General features: G+C 37.9%; 1 protein-coding gene across 1 annotated transcript in view; it reads right to left on the bottom strand.

Annotated features, from left to right (window-relative positions):
- Positions 1-13386, bottom strand: part of LOC121728820 (paired mesoderm homeobox protein 2-like) — a 42875-nt gene extending 29489 nt beyond the window's left edge. Inside the window, exons 1-2 of the mRNA XM_042117121.1 lie at positions 13161-13386; positions 910-1106 (exon numbers count right to left, since the gene is read on the bottom strand). Coding sequence (XP_041973055.1) covers positions 910-1106; positions 13161-13386 — 423 coding nt within the window. The remainder of the gene's footprint in view (positions 1-909; positions 1107-13160) is intronic.
- Between the last annotated feature and the right edge of the window lie 5807 nt (positions 13387-19193).

The raw sequence follows: 19193 nt of genomic DNA, 5'->3' as shown, positions 1-19193 counted from the left end.
GTTTCGGTGACGGTGGCCGGTTTCATTGAAACCAGACCAGGTACGCAGGAGTAATTTTTATAGTGCCCAAGTGTGTGCGCAGTACACAAGAGCACTCTCTATTCCTTTTACTCTCATAACCCAGTGGGACGGAAGACCGACACGACCGGCGAGAGATCAGGCGCAGGACCGACTTTTTACATGCCCATCCGACGCATGGATCATCTTACTTGTCAGACAATCAGGTGATCAGCCTGCATTGTCCTAACCAAACTTGGAAATAACACGTTTCCAACGCGGGATTCGAACCCACGACCTCCGGAGTCGAGAGCGACGCTCTAACCACTAGACCACGGAGGCGTTCAAACTATATTATACGGTTAATATTATACGTATTCGACTCGAATACGTATAATATTAACTAGTTAGGAACATATACGTAGTGTCACTGTCTAATTGCAACCTACTAAAATATAAGTATGTAATCATGACGTGTTCCCATCCTTAGCTCACTTTTCCAACCACCAAAGAGACCTAAACATCGATGTGCCTTGTAGTTTCTCTAAACTCTATTTGGGTTTCACTCTATCAATATACAAAAAATCAGCTGGTTAGTTCCGTTTTAGGGTTCTGTAAACAACCACTCTAAAACGGAACCCTGTTTTTTAACCACTAGGTTATCCGGTTAGTCCCTAAAATGTTTGTTGCCCTAAATAAAAAAAAATACGTGTGGCACTCAGGGACTGCCGCGGTAAAGCTATAGCATAACATCTAGTCTACACGCATACATCTAGTCGCATGTATACAAACACCGCGCCGATGTCTGCCGAACTGAATCGACGATAGACGACGAAGTACCTAACGTCGGTCACCACGCTTTGACCCGCGATAGAAGATATGCAATAGCTCCAAAATAAAATCATCTCTTACCTGTACCCTCGCTTCAGTGAGGTCTATCTTCATAGCGATCTCCTCTCTCGTGTATATGTCGGGGTAGTGTGTCTCCTGGAATGCCCGCTCCAGCTCCTTGAGCTGTGCCGACGTGAAGGTGGTGCGGATGCGCCGCTGTTTCCGCTTCTCCGTCAGCGAACCCTCGTGACCTCCGTATACCTTGTACGGTAGACCGGCTGAAAAAATACAATAGGAAATTATCTAATTATTATCTATGTCTACCTACATTATATACTAAAACATTGTATTTTCAACGATCTTTCTTAGGACTTTAGATTTATTTAAAACAATTCTAGTACGAAGTCATTCGTACGGAACCTCGTATGAACCTAGTAACAACTACCACGAGATATGTTGTAAAACATAGTTTAAAAATATGTTTATAATATTACTAAACTAGTTAAAAACATAAACAGCATGTAAATACACGACCGTGTAGAAAAGTAATACCTACACATACTGCAATGGACAGGTCAAAGAATATATAGATCACTAGCTGTGCCCCGCGGTTTTACCCGCGGTTTAAGTGACATACTCGTAATATAATAAAAGACTATGAAAAGTTCCAATAATAGGGTAAAAATGGTTTATGGTAGTGATGATGATGATGAATGTAATTTGCATAGTAGCATATACTCTTCGTTTTTAAAACAACGTCGAAACTCTCAAATTTGTATCTATAAAGAGTCAGGAGTTCTCTCAGCAATCTTCAGAACCATGGTATACATTGGTGCAAAATCTTACTTATTGGTAGCGAATGCTTAGAATACTGCTCACGAAACTGAAGTCATCACTTGTTTCCATATAAATTTCGAGGAGTTCCCTCGATTATTTATGGATCCCTTCATCAGGTCATCACTTTTATGAATATGGTACCAAATTCGGATGATAACCAACCACCACCGCCACCACCAAAAGAAACATTTTGAACATCGGTTCACAAGCGGCGGAGAAATCGTTGAACATAAAAAACGAACATAACATCTCCTCCATTTTGAAAGTCGGTTAAAATTGTATAAGCTATATTATTGTAAAGTTTCATTAAAATCCGTTCAGTAGTTTTTGAGTGAAAAAGTAACAAACATCCATACATACATCCAAACTTTCGCCTTTATAATATTAGTAGGATTATTATAGAGGTTAACATGATTATATGAATTAAAACGATTACTGATAAAAACTCATATTTACAAATTGAAATTGTAACTGGTTTATTTATGTTACAAGTAATATATGTAATAGTAATTTATTTGTAATGTACATGAAACTAATTGCGTTTTTTTTTTTTTTTTTAATGAAATAAGGGGGCAAACGAGCAAACGGGTCACCTGATGGAAAGCAACTTCCGTCGCCCATGGACACTCGCAGCATCAGAAGAGCTGCAAGTGCGTTGCCGGCCTTTTAAGAGGGAATAGGGTAATAGGGGAGGGTAGGGAAGGGAAGGGAAGGGAATAGTTGAGGGTAGGGAAGGGAATAGGGTAGGGGTTAGGGGATTGGGCCTCCGGTAAACTCACTCACTCGGCGAAACACAGCGCAAGCGCTGTTTCACGCCGGTTTTCTGTGAGAACGTGGTATTTATCCGGTCGAGCCGGCCCATTCGTGCCGAAGCATGGCTCTCCCACGTATTTTTTGGAAAAAATTCTTAACATTCGCTCATTCTTCACATTACATAACATCGGGACTGTGCCAGCGAATGATAATGCTCCAGCAATTTAAGTGACGAACAAAATATAAGGTGCAGGCGGCCATTTTGTTCCCCTCCCCCTCGCCGATCCCGCGCGCCCGCCCGCCCTGCGCTGTACCTACTTGTTTGTTAATGTTAATATTGTTTACCGTTATAATTAACAGCTTGTAACATTTTCGTATAATATTATTTTTAAAATAATTAAAAATTTAACACGTTAAGGAGTATATTAAAGTTATTTTTTTTCAGGTATAATCGAATTTTTTAATGTTTATGGAAAGTTAAACATAATAATTACGATTTTGAGCTTGTGATTCTATGTATGATTAATTCTTTTAATTTTTATAAAATGTGAATCGTGTAGTCCAGTTGTAGATAGATACTAAATAAGGTAATAATTCGAGAAAAGACAATAAGTTTTTCATACAAAAGTTAACTCAACTTTTTTCTTGTCGTTTCAAAGCACCCTCACAAACAACGTAAATTAGGAAATAAGACAAACGTTCAGTTTTTCTAAAGATGCAACACAATAATTACATGGATGTAACTTTAAGAAAGCAAAACATAAAAACATTCATGTAAAATTATATGCCATATGTTTTCGTAAAACATAATAAATTACTACGAGGGCTTCAACCTCTTGCAATAAAGAAACACATAAAATTATAGCGTTAGTGAAAAAGCCTTCGGATGTCGCGTAGCACGTATCGATCGTAGCCCGTAGCTCGTAGCTCGTAGCCCGTAGCCGTAGCGCTACGACACCGCTACGAAAGTGCTACGAAAATGCTACGAAAGTGCAAGCTTTGTTTCGGAGACTTGTATTTTATGTTCCTTACATTAATTTAAGGAGAGCCGGAGACAGATTTTAAAGTAAGGGTCAATACCTATTTTGTCACTACTATTTTGTTGAATGTAGCATTTTGTGTTTTCCCTCGTCAGTTCTAAGATGCCTTAGAACTGCTTTTAATTACTTTATGCAAACTGCTGAGCTACTCTTATATACGAAATTAAACATATTTCGTTTACCTTACTAAAGAAACAATAATATAAATACATTTGCAATAGCTGTTTATTGGAACCAAAAAAGTAACAATTTATTTTATTTTGCAGAACATACTGTTCGGTAATGGCGTTTTTAGAAACCAAAAAAATTCAATTTCAATATTAAAATTTGGGTTTTTCTACGTAGGTACAAGACGGATTGTGTGACATATCAGCGAGGACGGGCGGCGGACCGCAGACCGCAGCGCGCAGCGACAATTACCTCAAATGAACCGGAATTAATCGGGACTCGCTTCTTGGCCGAGCTGCGGTCTCATTTGCATTATTAATAGAGGAGGGCCCAGGCGGGTGCGCGGGGAGCGGGGGAGTGTCTCCGTCCCCCTCCCTCCGGGCGTCTCTTTCCCCCGCTCGCAATTTGCGGGACCTAATGAAGAGGATCTTGGGAAGATGTTTCCGCTCTTACAATGTTTAATTTGAGTTCGCAGTTTGGGTCAGGCGGTCCGCTTATTGTTATGATCATTTTTTGTCGGCTCCGGCTTCAAATGGGATGATTCGCGTACATTTTAGATTGAATGTTCGTACCTTCGTAAACAAAATGGCATCTACGTTTACGTTTAAATGCAGTGATGTCGTGTTTACATGTTATTTCTTTGTATGTAATACAGTAAAAACATTATTACATGTAATACAGTAAAAACGATCAAACGGATTAATTGTAGTCGTAAGGCATTCGGATATTCGAAAAACCTATAATTTAAAGTGCAGGGTAACGGGGTAAATGGGTAATTTAAAGTATGAAAGAAGACGTGTTCGGTAATATTATGTAAAATATAACTATGGGTTTTTAAAAATCGCATAAAATCAATGTTTATTATGAAATTATTAAAAGATACTTTTTACGAGGGCAGTCCGGATAGTCGAGAATACGACTTTTATATTATATTAACACGGAAATAACTGAAGGCCGGGTAATCGAGTTTCTACTGTATCATGATACTTGAATTATTCTTCTGGTCCTTACAAATTGTGAGTTTTAATTAAGAGCCGTATAGCAACATTAGTCTGCTAATTTGTTGCAACGGAATAGCAAAATGCAATTTACACACCAAATGTTCTCGATAGGCTGAGCTTTTTTGAACAAACTGTTAGCTCACAAAGGCAAACAAGTAATCCCTTTGAAGCTTAAACTAACACGCTAATTAATCGATTGATGGCAATTACCCGGTGATATGGTGCAGACCCCCCCTCCCCCGACACCCCCTCCTCCCCCCGCTACCGCCCGCACTACCCCTCATTACCACACAGGCCTGATAGCGTCTTTCGCTAATTACATTGTAAGGTGTTCTACGATATGATAGCATTGTGTGAGGTCACTTCTTTCATATTGCAGAATGAAAATTTGGTTTTTAGATGAAACAATTAAGAGGAGTCCACACCACCGTTTTTCCATACAAACGTTGTCCCCTGTTTCCTCCCTGGATAATGCCGGTAGAGTTATGATTTTTTTCCTGAATATCTATGGCCACTATTAGCATGTCCCTATGTTTTCTTTTTTTCATAATTTTATTATTAAAAAAGATATGAACGTCCAAAAACCCAAAAAAATGGCCAGATATTCCTCTGTGTTGAAACACCCAGAAAACAAAACTGGCTAAAATATAGTAAAACCTAGGAACACAGCTCAAGCCTTGCTTTAATTCTTAATGAAAAAAGTACTTAAATCGATTAAGTTTTGGAGAAGGAATCAGCGGACAACGAATCGAAGATGTTCTGTTCTTTTATTAGAACTTTTGTCGTGTTGTCTCTATCGCGCTCTGCGGTGGGAGACTTGAGATTGGTGAGACAGCAATACATTTTCAAATACCTATTTTCAATTTCTCTCGCCCCTGGTGTATCCTCTTAAAGACGTGAGTGAATATAGTAAGAAATTTAGGACCGGAAAAAGGTTTTGAAATAAAAAAAAATATTCTATGTATAGCTAGATATATTAGCCAGATGATGACGTAGGTGAGTTACAGGGTTTGTTGAAATTATAAGGAAAAAATGAGTAATTGCTCTCATAATGTAAAATGTGCGTTAACTAATTCATCCACTCATGTCTTCATTTTTTTTACGAATTCAGTATTGCAGATCATATATAACTTAACAAGGTGAGTGGTTAAGCCAATTGAATTAACAAAGATGTAAGCTCCTAATACATTATGATCTTTACAATCGTTACTCTAGTTATGTACTAGACTACCTTAATACCTGCTTCGTACATTAGTTTAATTCTAACTAAAAATATATTTAGAACAAAGGGTTTATGATTAATGGTGGCACAATAAATCTACTCATAAAAAATCCTGCACTATGATGTAAATCACTATATACAGGGTGAGTAAATTGTTTCGCCATCCTTCATCGCGGCCCTTGGTTCATTTTTCTCGCGTCACGCGAAAAGTTTACCGACATCCATAATGCAGGCTCCGTCGGCGCGTCATCGCCGTACTGCGGACCCCTGAAGGGTTACGTAGATTAATGGAAGCCTAAATACACAACACCGTGTTTACTACCATGTAAATTGTGAATTTACATACAATTTTGGAATATGAATTGGCTTATGAATGGAAAGATATTTTGAACTACTCTTGTAACGACCGTCAGTGTTTAAAATTCGTTTGATAGAAATAGGAAAACAAAAGAAGATAAGCGACAATATATTATTATGTCAAGAAATCACAACCGAAATCGTAAAAAATTTTAAGTTAACGTTTTGACTAAGTTTCTTTATTCCATTAATATAAGATATTTATATCTTTAGCAAAAAAAAACTTATTATATTAAATCGTAAAAAAACAACACAGCCTTTATGCGTGCATTCGAGTATATTATTTACTTACAAATAAACATGGTGGTGAATTTTCCTAATGGAAGCAGTAAAGTGAACACTTCGGAGCAGTTAAAGTGTGCGCCTGTTGGATTATACAAACTCATAAAAATAAATGGATGTGTTACATACCGGGACCTAATAAAATGTACACCTGGAGATATCAGTTATTTCATTAAAAATGCTTTTATGTTCTTGCACTAAATAATAACTCCCACGTCGGCTTTGGTGACGCTGGCGGGTTTCAGTAAAACCAAGCCAGCTACCCAGGAAAATTTTAAAATAATTATTTCTTTCTTTTTTTCTCATAATCCGTGAGGCGATAAACGACACTACGAAGATCAAACGGAACACCGACTTTTAGATACACATCGTATTAGGAAATATTTTTGTCAAACAACTAGGTCATCAACGTACATTTATAAATAAAATTTGAAGTCTTCTCAAGGTACGAAGCCGAACAACAACCTCCGCCCGATACCTGAGTAGAAACTGAAGAGCCACGCTCTAAAGCCCTGGACTATGTAGGCGCTACTTTGTACTACTACAAAGTATAATATATATTACATCTATAAATGTATGCAATATTTTTATGGGTATAACCTTATTAGAGTCACTGCAACGACTAGACTCGCAAAATAAAAATATTCCGGGAAGCGTCTATTGTTCGCTATAAGGTGGCTAAAGTGCAAAAGTTATGATTGGATTGGTGTTTGGTGTAGCATCAGAGATGGTGCGCTAGCTCGACTGTGAGATATAGCCTTTTTATGGCCCACTTACCATACTACAGTGAGACAGAATAGATCACACGATGCGATAAAACATCCCTCCGTCCTGGCAAATCGAATTAACCCGTCCACTTGCATGTAAACTCGCGCCGTCGGAATAGAAACGGCGGTATTGGTTTAGGTCGGGCGATATTTGAATTTTCCCTTACGAATCAAATCGAATAAACAATAGACGATATATTTGCAATATTTATTTTATTCGTGGGTTAAATGTTTTATGTGGACGACAACATTTTCGCTTTTATATTGCAGAAGTTAGATCATCGCGAATTTCTTGCACTTCTTCTATATAAATTATAATAACTTTTTCCTGGCATCAGTAGTGTAGCTGTTATATAAAAACAGAACATATTATTCTTATGGAAACAGATCAATGCCAAGTATTAGAGGATAAAATGATTACAGCGTAACTCAATTTTAATAAGCAACAACCTTATGAGGTAACGGAGCCTAACAACGTAAGGTTTGTAATTGTGTTGTAATTAATACGCAAACTTGTAATTAATTTCTGCGTGATTAACGGGCATAAGGCGGCTTACTTAGATTACAAAGAGAAGGGGAGGCCGGGGGCCGTTCTGCTGTCCTCCCTCTAAGATTCTCGCGGACGCCGCCGCCAATTAGGGGCGCAATCGCTCACGCGGCGACTTCGCCCCCGCGACTTCGCCCCCCGCGACTTCGCCCCGCTCGGCCCGCCCAGACCCGCGGTACGTGACAGCGTTGCGCTTCCTTAAAACTTAGTGTGCGGCTAGCATTATGGTGACTAATCCTGCAGTATCTACCGCGACCTGACTAATCTGATAACATCCATTTATGTTGTGTAGCGTCTTGGCTTTTAATTATTGAATCTTTTTTTCTGAATCGAAAAAGATTCATTACATACCTACGTTGCCTGATATTTGCAGAAATTAACTTAAACTTTCCAACTATAACGCTACAAGTTGTTTTTATCATGTAACGTAATCATTTATCATTTAAATATTAGTATCATACGCAGGTCAACAACATGGTATTCTTATTATCACTGTCATCATCATAATAGGGGTTCTTAGCCAAAGGGTAAATTTTGGATTTTATATTGCAGAAGTTAGCCGGCTATTACTAAGGCTTTGCTGTCTGTCCGTCCGTCTACCACTAGGCTGTAATATAAAAAGGCTGTATCTCAGGAACCGCTAAACAAACGTTGTTTTGCCATATAAAGTATTTCGCCCATATTATTTTATTGAAGTGGCTAAATAAGTATGGCACCATGGCAACGTCCATCGCTATCCAGTCGCACAAACAATGGTCGCCTTGAGTTGTAATAGTTTACACTTTACTGTTATTTATTCAACAAATGCACTTACCAATATAAAAAGTAGCCAGTAGCCGATTCTCAGACCTACTGAATAGGTATGCATATTGCATATAAAATTTGGTAAAAATCAGTAAAGCCGCTTCGGAGGAGTACGGTAAAGTCTAACATTGTGACACGAAAATTTTATATAATATAAGATATTTCAGCTGTCGCTATAACGACAAAAATACTGAACACAAAATAAGATAAACTAGAGATCGACCAATGGTCGAAATTCAACCTTAGTTTCAACGACATTAGGTACTACGTATATTTTGTAAAAAATATGTACTTTATCATTTTTTTTCAACTCTTGTCTCTGGGACTTAGCTGATCTTAGACTGGCCGTGTAAGCATTGTCTAATAGTACATCTTAGATTCAATAAAAAAACTATAATCCATTTTCAATTTGTCAACTTGTTGTCAACAGACTTTAACCATAAATAAAAGAGTATAATTCGTTTGTATAGGCTTGTCACTCAAAAATCTGTCATTTCTCATGTGTGTGTGTTGTAGTGTGTGTAATGTTTTATTTGTTAAAAAAATGTATGATAAAAGCATAGACATAATATATAATAGGTTTATGGATAAAAGCATAATTTCAAAATAATATTAGCTCGATGCACTCCTTCACCATATAAACTATAACTGTGCAAAATTTCAAAAAGTTTTTTGTTCGCGTATTAATATTAAGATGATGTATTATATAGAGGGAGCTCATAAAAAGAGCTCATAAATTCCTCCCTGGATAATGCTAGTAGAGTTATAATTTTTTTCCTAAATATCTACGGCCACTAATACAATGTCCCTATGTTTTCTTTTTTTTCATAATTTAATTATTAAATAAGATATGAACGTTCAAAACCCAAAAAAATGGCCAGATTTTCCGCTGTGTTCAAACGTCCAGAAAACAGATTTGGCTAGATTATACAAAAAAAGCAAAACATAGGAACACAGCTCAAGCCTTTTTTTAATCTTTAATGAAAAAAGTACTTAAATCGGTTAAGTTTTGGAGAAGGAATCAGGGGACAACGAATCGCTGATTTTCTGGATTTTCTGCAGTTGTCTCTATCGCGTTCTGCGGTATAGGCTTGAGGTAAGGGAGACAGCTATAGATATTACACGTACTTTTTTTTCATTTCTCTAGCCCCTGTTGTATCCTCTTAAGTATCAATCAAACACGCGCGGTGCCGTAATTTTTACACGCTGTTATTTTGCGATCACTCCTAAGCTATTCATTGGATTGTATTATAATGTAAAGTACAATAACCAATACGGTTTTACTAAGGGTCGTTCCACAACGGATGCTGGTATAGGTCTTCTTTGTAGCATATTTGAAGCTTGGGAGGAGTCACAGGATGCCTTAGGTATTTTTTGTGACCTCTCTAAGGCATTTGACTGTGTCGAGCATGCTACTTTAGTCAAAAAATTGCACCACTATGGCATAAGGGACTCAGCACTCAGCCTTTTGACTTCTTACCTCAAAAATAGGACTCAAAGGGTTGAAGTTAATAGTAAAAGATCCAATGGGACCAAAATAGAATTAGGTGTACCACAGGGATCCATTTTAGGACCATTTCTTTTTCTCATCTACATTAATGACTTACCTTATCTAGTTAAGGATAATGAGATAGTACTTTTTGCTGATGACACTTCACTTATTTTTAAAGTGAAGCGACGGCAGTCAAATTACGACGAGGTAAATAGTGCTCTCTCAAAAATAGTACATTGGTTTAATGTTAATAACTTACTTTTAAACTCTAAGAAAACCAAATGTTTAAAATTTACTTTGCCCAATGTTAGGCAAGTTCAAACCAATTTACTATTAAATGATGAGAAAATGAATTTGGTGGACTCCACTTAATTCTTAGGCATTACATTAGATAGTAAATTACAGTGGGGTCCTCATATTGCTAATCTTGCAGGTAAGCTCAGTTCTGCAGCATATGCAGTCAGAAAAATTAGGGAAATTTCTGATGAAGACACGACAAGACTAGTTTATTTTAGTTATTTTCACAGCAGAATGTCTTATGGTATCCTTTTATGGGGAAACGCTGCCGACTCAATACAATTTTTGTGCTGCAGAAGCGAGCTATACGCTCAATTTATAAAATGTCAGCTTTTGAATCTCTGAGAGAAAAGTTTAAAGAAATTGGTATTCTAACTGTTGCTTCTCAATACATTTTGGATAATGTATTGTATGTTAGAAAGAATTTAACTAAATTTAAAACTAAAAGTGATAGTCACGGTAGAAACACTAGAAATAGGCACAAGCTGGAAATACCAGTGATCAGACTTAGCAAAATAAGTAAATCTTTTAAAGGTCAATGTATACGCCTTTACAATAAAATCCCGGAAAACGTTCAAAATCTATCAATTAATAAATTTAAAAAAGTAATTAAAGAACGTTTGTGTGCCAAAGCCTACTATACGGTCAAAGATTTCCTAAACGATAGCACATCTTGGGAGTAGGATGGCTGCTTGCAAGGCTGCTTCTACATTTATTATATGTGACTTACAATTGTGTATTCATATTGTATAGATTAAGTTATTTACATTGTAAATTATTATCGAACAGACAGACAGACAGACGCAGCCGGGGACTTTGTTTTGTAATATTATGTATCGAGAGATAATAGTAGGGGAGACCAGAGTGATATTTTCTTAGATATTCGAGCGCCGTGGACACCTAGTAGGTTTTATAGATTAGGTCAAATGGAAAAAATGAGCATTTTTTATTTTAGCTGTGCGTTTATAAGCAACAGTCATTTTAAAGTTATGAAAAAGAAAATATATTAAAAATGGTAATTAACTTGATAATGGACTAAAACATTTCATCGAGTGCGACATAAAATATCTGGAAAGTTTAGATATGAGAATCTGAAGCTTTATTTGTTGAAATTTTAAAATGTTCCTACAGGCTTGCCATACCTTTAAAACATTAGTGCTGTATGTGTTAGCTTCTTTGGGGTATATTTAATTCAGTCAGATAGGGATATCATAATCTGACAGATCCGATGATAATACTTGAAATTTATATTTTTTTTCTAACCCACCAACTAAGTAATATGATTTTTATACCATGATAACATATGGGAAGCCTATACAAGCTTAATCTGACACGCTCGAGAACATCGCGAAATCCCCTCTTGGCCTCCTCTACTATAATGAAATTTATAATATCATACCTATGTTTAGTAAAGTTTCTTATAATAATTATTTTAGATAAAAGTTGATTGCAACAAAGACATTTTACTGTCCACGATTATAAAAAGTGTCCATATCTGCGGATTCTACTAATTTAGAAAATTTTGTTGAAATACCTAATGCACTACAGCTGCACTGTAATACAACCACTGTAACATGTGGGCACTGTAACCCTATTTCATCTTATTTTTAGATATTATATCTTCGAAACAATAATAAATTATTACCTTATTTCGACCATCCTACACAGAGGTACCTCCACGTAATTGATTTGAATTATACAGTGTGTAACAAAAATAATTGATAATACTTTAGGGTGTGTACGACGTACGTGTTCCTTGAAGAGCCTTTTGTATGGGGAAACTCGTGACGCTCGGGCCAAGGGCCCGAGCGTCACGAGTTTCCCCGCCCATACATACAAAAGTGAAAAAAAATTTTCACACGCCCATACAAAAGTGAAAAAAATTTTTCGTCTTTCAGCGCTGCTACTTTCACAGTGAACTCTCTACAAGGAATACGTACACACCCTAAAGTATTATCACTTATTTTTGTTACACTCTATATATTATTATGGTCAAATTATTGTATAAAGGTGCCTCACCGGGAGCATCAGTGATGGATGAGAGCTAAGCATTGCAATGCGCACCTTGTAATGATACAAAACCGAGCATTACAATGCGCACCTTGTACAGTTACAGTGTGTAATATCTTGATACAACTTGTAACATCAACTAGCTATGGAATGCTCAAAGTCGAATGTTACATTACATGCGAATGCTCGTCATTCAGGAAGGTAGTATTGTGATGTAATGCTCAAAGTCGAATATTTAACACAGTCGAACATTACACGTAAATGTTCGTCGGTCAGGGAGGTTTTTTTGTAATTTAATGTTCAAAAACGAATCTATAATGTTACATCACAAGCAACTTAATAATACCTAATGTAATGAACACATTACACAATTGCTATTACGGTATGATAAATTGGTATTTTTTCTGGTGTTTATAAATTGCGTGGATTCCTCTAGATAAATGATAAAAAAGCAAAACTTGATGGGAAGTTTCGCATCCCGAATTAATAATAAGAAGTTAGTCTTACTAACGAAACTTTGTCACCCGTCGGGAAACAATAAAATAATAAAATTCATCTGTTTAACAATTTTCTCGGAGGCAATAATAGCAGCAGGCAAGTGGGCCTCAAATGACCCGTGTTAAAAATAGCTTTGGAGGCGCTAAGACCAAGTAAAGACTTTCTTGGAACGTCTATATTTGTTTCGGAGCTCGGGGGCCCATTTAATTAAAGCGGCACCTCCAATAGTAGTTATGCCTGTTACGTCGGTTACTCACGTTGCAGGTTCATGGCCGGCGGGAAGATGTGGTGGTTGCGCATGGCGGCGTCCTGCGGGCGCGCGCACTGCGGCGGCGGCGGCTGGTACCGCATGCCCTGGTACCGGTACGCCGCCTGGGACATCTGCCCGCACGACGCCAGCTCGCCCCACGACAGCTCGCCGCCGCCCGACAGGCAGCCACCCTCGAACCCGCCGCCGGCGCCGCTCAGGTACCCGTACTCCATTACGACTCACTCGACATGTGCTCAAAAACGTAAGTTATCGGAAACCGCGTCCCGGCATAATTGGATGCTAGTATATCGAATTATATCGCGTCGGGTAGGTCTCGCGGAGGACCGCGCGCTCGCCCCACTCGAAATCGAATGATAAGCCTAATTCAATAAGGGTGAGCCTCGAGGAGGGGGCGGGGCGCGCGCCCCCGGCCAGCCGCGCCCCGCCCGCCGCGCCGCCCCATTGGTCGCCGCCCCGCGCCCCCGCCCCCGCCCCGCCGCGCACCACGCTCGAGGGTGCATGTCACGACACTTGTCTACTTTTCTTTTCGCCGACAGTTCCTTTGTCGTTGAGGAAAATAAAAAAGTTGTAATTAACGATCCAGGTAGGTACTAACGAAAGACACCAGGCTATTTTTAATTCGAACCCTCGTTTATTACTGGATTGGTTGCTCATCAATGACAGCGGGAGTTTCGGTAGCACCTCTGATAAGAAAATTCGTAGGGATCTGTTTACATTGTGAAAATATTCGGTGTAGGCCGTGGAGCCTTCCGGCCGATAGACGGGCCTGAGTGTTGAATGAGCGTTATTATGCGTCAGGAAACCGTACATAAATAGGTAGAGTTTCTTGTAGAAAAAGCTTGTAACATCATTGTGTGATTAAATTTAAAGTTTATCAATTAAATAGGATGGGCTTCCTCTAGCTCGGCATTCCAAAAATCGATGCATTTTATTTCTAATTTTTTCTAATTGGCGTAAATAACTTTGTGGTTAAAGAAAATTAAAGTTATAATTAATCAGCCGATGTATAGTGTTTTCATGACACGAAATAAGACTTAAGCTGCTATTAGTCTTTCTTTTTAGGCTTTTTAGCGAAGAACATAAACCTAAATAAAATATTATAACACCGCAGACTTTAACGAAAAATACCAACCACCACATCAACCTCCTTTTTCGAAGTCGGTTCAAAATATAATTCCTCAAAGACAAGCAACGATGAAAATCAAAACAGCACACTACATTGGGTCCCTTAGACATATCGTAATTTCGCTTAACGGGGTCCACATAAAATCGGGATCCCATAAACAAATAATTTCTGGTTCCCAAGGCAAGCGACGGCGGGTGGTGCATAAAGGGTAGGTCCTACGTGAGAAAATGACGCGGATAATATTTGCAATATTCGAATTCGGCTCACAGACGGCCCTAGGGACCGCGGCGCGACACCAGCCACATATATTATTTATAGTAATTGCCATAGACGTCCCTTACTTTTTAAAATTGCTTTTTTTCATAGTTATGCATATCGCGTAATTGATATACACATTATACAGTTGGAAAAACTGTTAAGTTCCATAAAAATTAACTTAAGAGGTAAACTAAAGAAATGTGCCGACCTTAATGTAATTAGAAATTTCAGTCATAAAATCGTTAATATAAAGAAGCTGATAAAGAAAACAAATAAAAACATCAAAAATGCAATTTGTTTAACTTTTGTTCCAAATTAAGGTTGTTTTTATGACATTACACGAATCGTTTAATTTTACAAGGTTCCTAGTATCAATTGTTTATCTGTATGTAGTAGGTCTTAGGCTATATAAAAGAGAAGAAAAACATACGCAATAATGTATTTGTTTTGAACGGACGGAAAACAAGTCCCCTGTAAAATATGTGATCACTTAGCGACCTGCAATCAGATGGAGACGACGGCTGTGTACTGCAATACTTTTATATTTTTCTAAGCTGAAAAAATGTTTATGTATGAAGGCTAAAAAAATTAGTAGTAATCTATTAGCGTAAAGTATAATGTGGGTACCAGAGGAAATGACAAAAATAGCGAAATACTAATGTGAACATTATTTTCAAGTTATTGATCATGGTAACCACGAAAAGTACTAGGGCAAATTAATTTAATAAAAAACAGGGCTTACAAACGCCATCTTTTTAAGGTACCGTACCAAAAGGGTAAAAATGGGACCCTATTACTGAGACTTCGTTGTCTGTCCGTCTGTCTGTCTCCAGGCTGCATCTCAAGAACCGCTATAGGTATTCTGAAATTTTCACAGAGTATGTATTTCTATTGCCGCTATAATAACAAATACTTAAAACGAATTAAAATAAATATTTTAGGCGGGCTCCCATACTTATTTATTATTATTTTTTTTATGAAATACGGGGGCAAACGAGTAAACGGATCACCTGATGGAAAGCAACTACCGTTGCCCATGGACACTCGCAGCATCAGAAGAGCTGCAGGTGCGTTGCCGGCCTTTTAAGAGGGAATAGGATAATAGAGGAGGGTATAGATGGGAAGGGAAGGGAATAGGGGAGGGTAAGGAAGGGAATAGGGTAGGGGATTGGGCCTCCGGTAAACTCTCTCATTAGGTGAAACACAGCGCAAGCGCTGTTTCACGCCGGTTTTCTGTGAGAACGTGGTATTTCTCCGGTCGAGCCGGCCCATTCGTGCCGAAGCATGGCTCGTTCCACGTATAAAATTATATGTGTAATTTAATATTTAATTATAATATTAAAATAAAAAAAATTAAGGGGTGCTCCCACACAAAAAATACAATTTTTGGCCTATTTTTGCTCTTTAAGGGTACGGAACCCTTCGTGCGCGAGTCCGACTCGTACTTGGCCGATTATTTGTATTATTTATAATTATTTGATCGTTGTTATTATAAAAAATGAAACTTGTAATTATGAAGAAAAAACAGAACGCGTTGAAATCTAATAGTAATAAAGATTAAAGAGTTGATTATCTTTAAATGTGTAATTATAATTGTTTTGCTATTTCATACAAATTTTACGTGTCTCAAAAGTTAAATGCTAAGCAAATAATATTATCCAACCAAAATGTTTAAACGACCATTATATAAGGTTTGCCCTGTGAAAAAGATATCAGGATCTGATGTAGAGCCAAGCTTCTGAAAATACACGGCCTAACTCTACCGACCCTAACTTCAACAAATTCTACACATCAGTAATTAATGTATGACTTCGTCGTTTCGCTACCGCCGTGTGGGTGATGCGAATATTTAGTTTCTGATCTGACGTAAGCAACGAAACAGGCAAACCATACATATTTACTGATATGCAGAATTTGTTGAAATTAGGGTCGGTAGAGTTAGGCCGTGTTTATTCAGTAGCTTGGCTCTACATGTGATCTGATATCTTTTTAACAGGGCAAACCTTATATTATGGTCGTCTTGGCAACATTTAACATGAAAAGTTTTTGGTGGGGTTTTAGTTCTTTTTATAAGTTGGTTCTTGTAAATGTACATATATTAATAGGTTTTTTTAGTTTGTGTATATAGTCCCATGTAAAGTTTCATTGCTAATTAAAAAATTGCTGAAAGTCTCATATAAACTTCCTTTTTAGGACATTTATGATTTTTTTTTTGTAGGTTGTATACTAAACATAGATTACATACTAAATTTCAGCTTTCAAGCACTTCAGGAAGTAGCCAAACAATTAGATGATCATCAGTGTGTGAGTGACGTAATCGGCGTATTTTAGATATTAATAAAATCTAAAGTATCAAAGCTATTCAATTGAGATTTTCATGTTTAATAAATCTATTATTGACATAATATCCTGAGAATATGAACTATCTGGTACATCGGAAACCAACTCTATGTAATGATGATTAAAAAAAACGACGAAACACTTCGGGAAAAGGTAGGTAGTGGCCTTGCGCTTCGCTTGGCTCATCTTGGCGGGGACACTACCGTGCCCCTAGATTAGATATAATAGTAGTATACTAACGAAGTAGTAGTATACTAACGAAGCTTAACACTTACATTCAAATAATTCGTCATAACATTGGCATAGAATTTTTACAATAAGACAATAAATCGGCAGGAAACTGCGCAACAGCGACTTAACAGCATCGCGAGTTGCATCTAATCAGATAATGCGGCGGTTATGGCGGTGCGTGCTCCCTAATTCGATTTGCCCCCTCGAGGCCACATGCCAGCCCTACTTCACCGTTTTTAATTAATGAAAACTATATGTCACTGCTTTCTATTGATTTAGGAGGAAAATAAGACTTAAGCAGACTTATTACTCGATAAAGTGGAAGTAAACTGCTAAGTACTATATAACAATATGTCACTGCCTCTTATTGGTTTATTAGAAAAATAAAGTCTAAATACTCGATATTATGTCACTAATACAAGTGGTTTCTTAATCTGACCAAAGTTATGTACATCAGTTATATTAATTTCTTTTTTTAACTAAAAAGTAACAAAAGCTTATTAAAACTTTAGTTATTAGATAACAAAATCAGTGTCTCTTATTTTCCATTGGTTTGTGAAATAAGTTTCCTTCTACTAAGTAGGCAATTTAGGGCCTACCTACACGTACCACAACCACAAGACAACCGTAACCACACGACAACCACACGACGTGGTCGGGCGTATATTTCATATTGTAAATGAACTGGACTATTCACACGTACCACATTTTGCAGTCGTTATCGACCACTTGTACCGACCACATCGCAACCACGTCGCAACTACGTCGCAACCACGTCGCAACCACGTCGCAACCACAACGTGCAACGACACGCAGCCCGCGCTCTTACCCCCCTCCCCCCTTTTTATATGTAGATATTGTGTTTTCATAATTCATTAGAGCTGTAGCAAAAGTTGGTACAGAGTAACGGGTACGCCATCTAGTATGAATCGTTACTTACGAATGCGTTTCGTTACTCGCATTTTTCGTTGCCGTATATTTTTTTATTAAATGTTTTTTTTTAAATATAATAATATTATTATTATGTTTTTTAGGGTTCCGTACCCAAGGGGTAAAAACGGGACCTCTATTTCGACGATTACGCCTACATCGCCGTCGTCTTCTTCTTATCAATAATACATATAGCAAGGATAGCAACAATAAAGTGTCTTCTTCGAAATCCATGACTTTGGGCAAGACGTGTTTCCGCTATAAAAGCCGGAGTCGAACTACAATAGTTCGACTTGCATATGACGCAACCACATCGCAACGTCATTTTGTCGGTACCACAACGCAATCACAAAATGCTGCAGCGACACCATTCACACGTAACCACAGCTCGACGACATTTTGTCGTTGCGATGTCGTGTGGTTGTGGTACGTGTGGGTTGGCCCTTAATCGGGCTAGTTGACGATAAATAATCACCCCATAGCTCTCTTGTCACTTATCTAGGCCCAATGACAGAAACGAGAAATGTTTTCAATCCAAAATTACTTAGAAAAGGTAACGGTCTCTGTTTGGGACTGTATTCGCCCGTAGGTTTCGCCGCTGGCTCGGATCGGACTCGAAGATTCCAAGGCTACACCGGTATATCTTGCTGAGCGGGGGCGTAAATAATACACGAGTCGTCGAGGAGAACATTGGCCCCGAAACGCATCTCGGTTCCCTGGCTCAAGGCAATGCCATATAGAAAGCCCCTCTGAGGTACCCGACCGCGGCAATGCCGTATAGAAGCCCCCTCGGGGGTACGCGCCCGCGGCAATGCCGTAGAGAGAGTCGCTCCGATTCGCACGTCTCTTCAGTCTTATTTTCACTATCGGAAGCGGCTATTTTCCCTATTTTCCCTATTTTGCCATGAGCCAAGGTAATTGAAACGCATTTCGGGAAATTCTTTATTTATCGTTCCACAATAATCTACTTATTCTAAATATTAAGATTTACATTTAACGTAATTATAGCTAGGCGAAGATAAAAGTTAATACAATTTACAAAGTTTTTAACACATTTTTCCTAATATTTTCCGAACTATTTATTTTTTAGACACAAATTTTCTGGTACTTATTAGTTAACGTTCTATTTTATTA

The sequence above is a fragment of the Aricia agestis genome, chromosome 7, assembly GCF_905147365.1.
Source record: "Aricia agestis chromosome 7, ilAriAges1.1, whole genome shotgun sequence".
NCBI lineage: Eukaryota > Metazoa > Arthropoda > Insecta > Lepidoptera > Lycaenidae > Aricia > Aricia agestis.
This window is presented reverse-complemented; position numbering and strand designations above follow the sequence as displayed.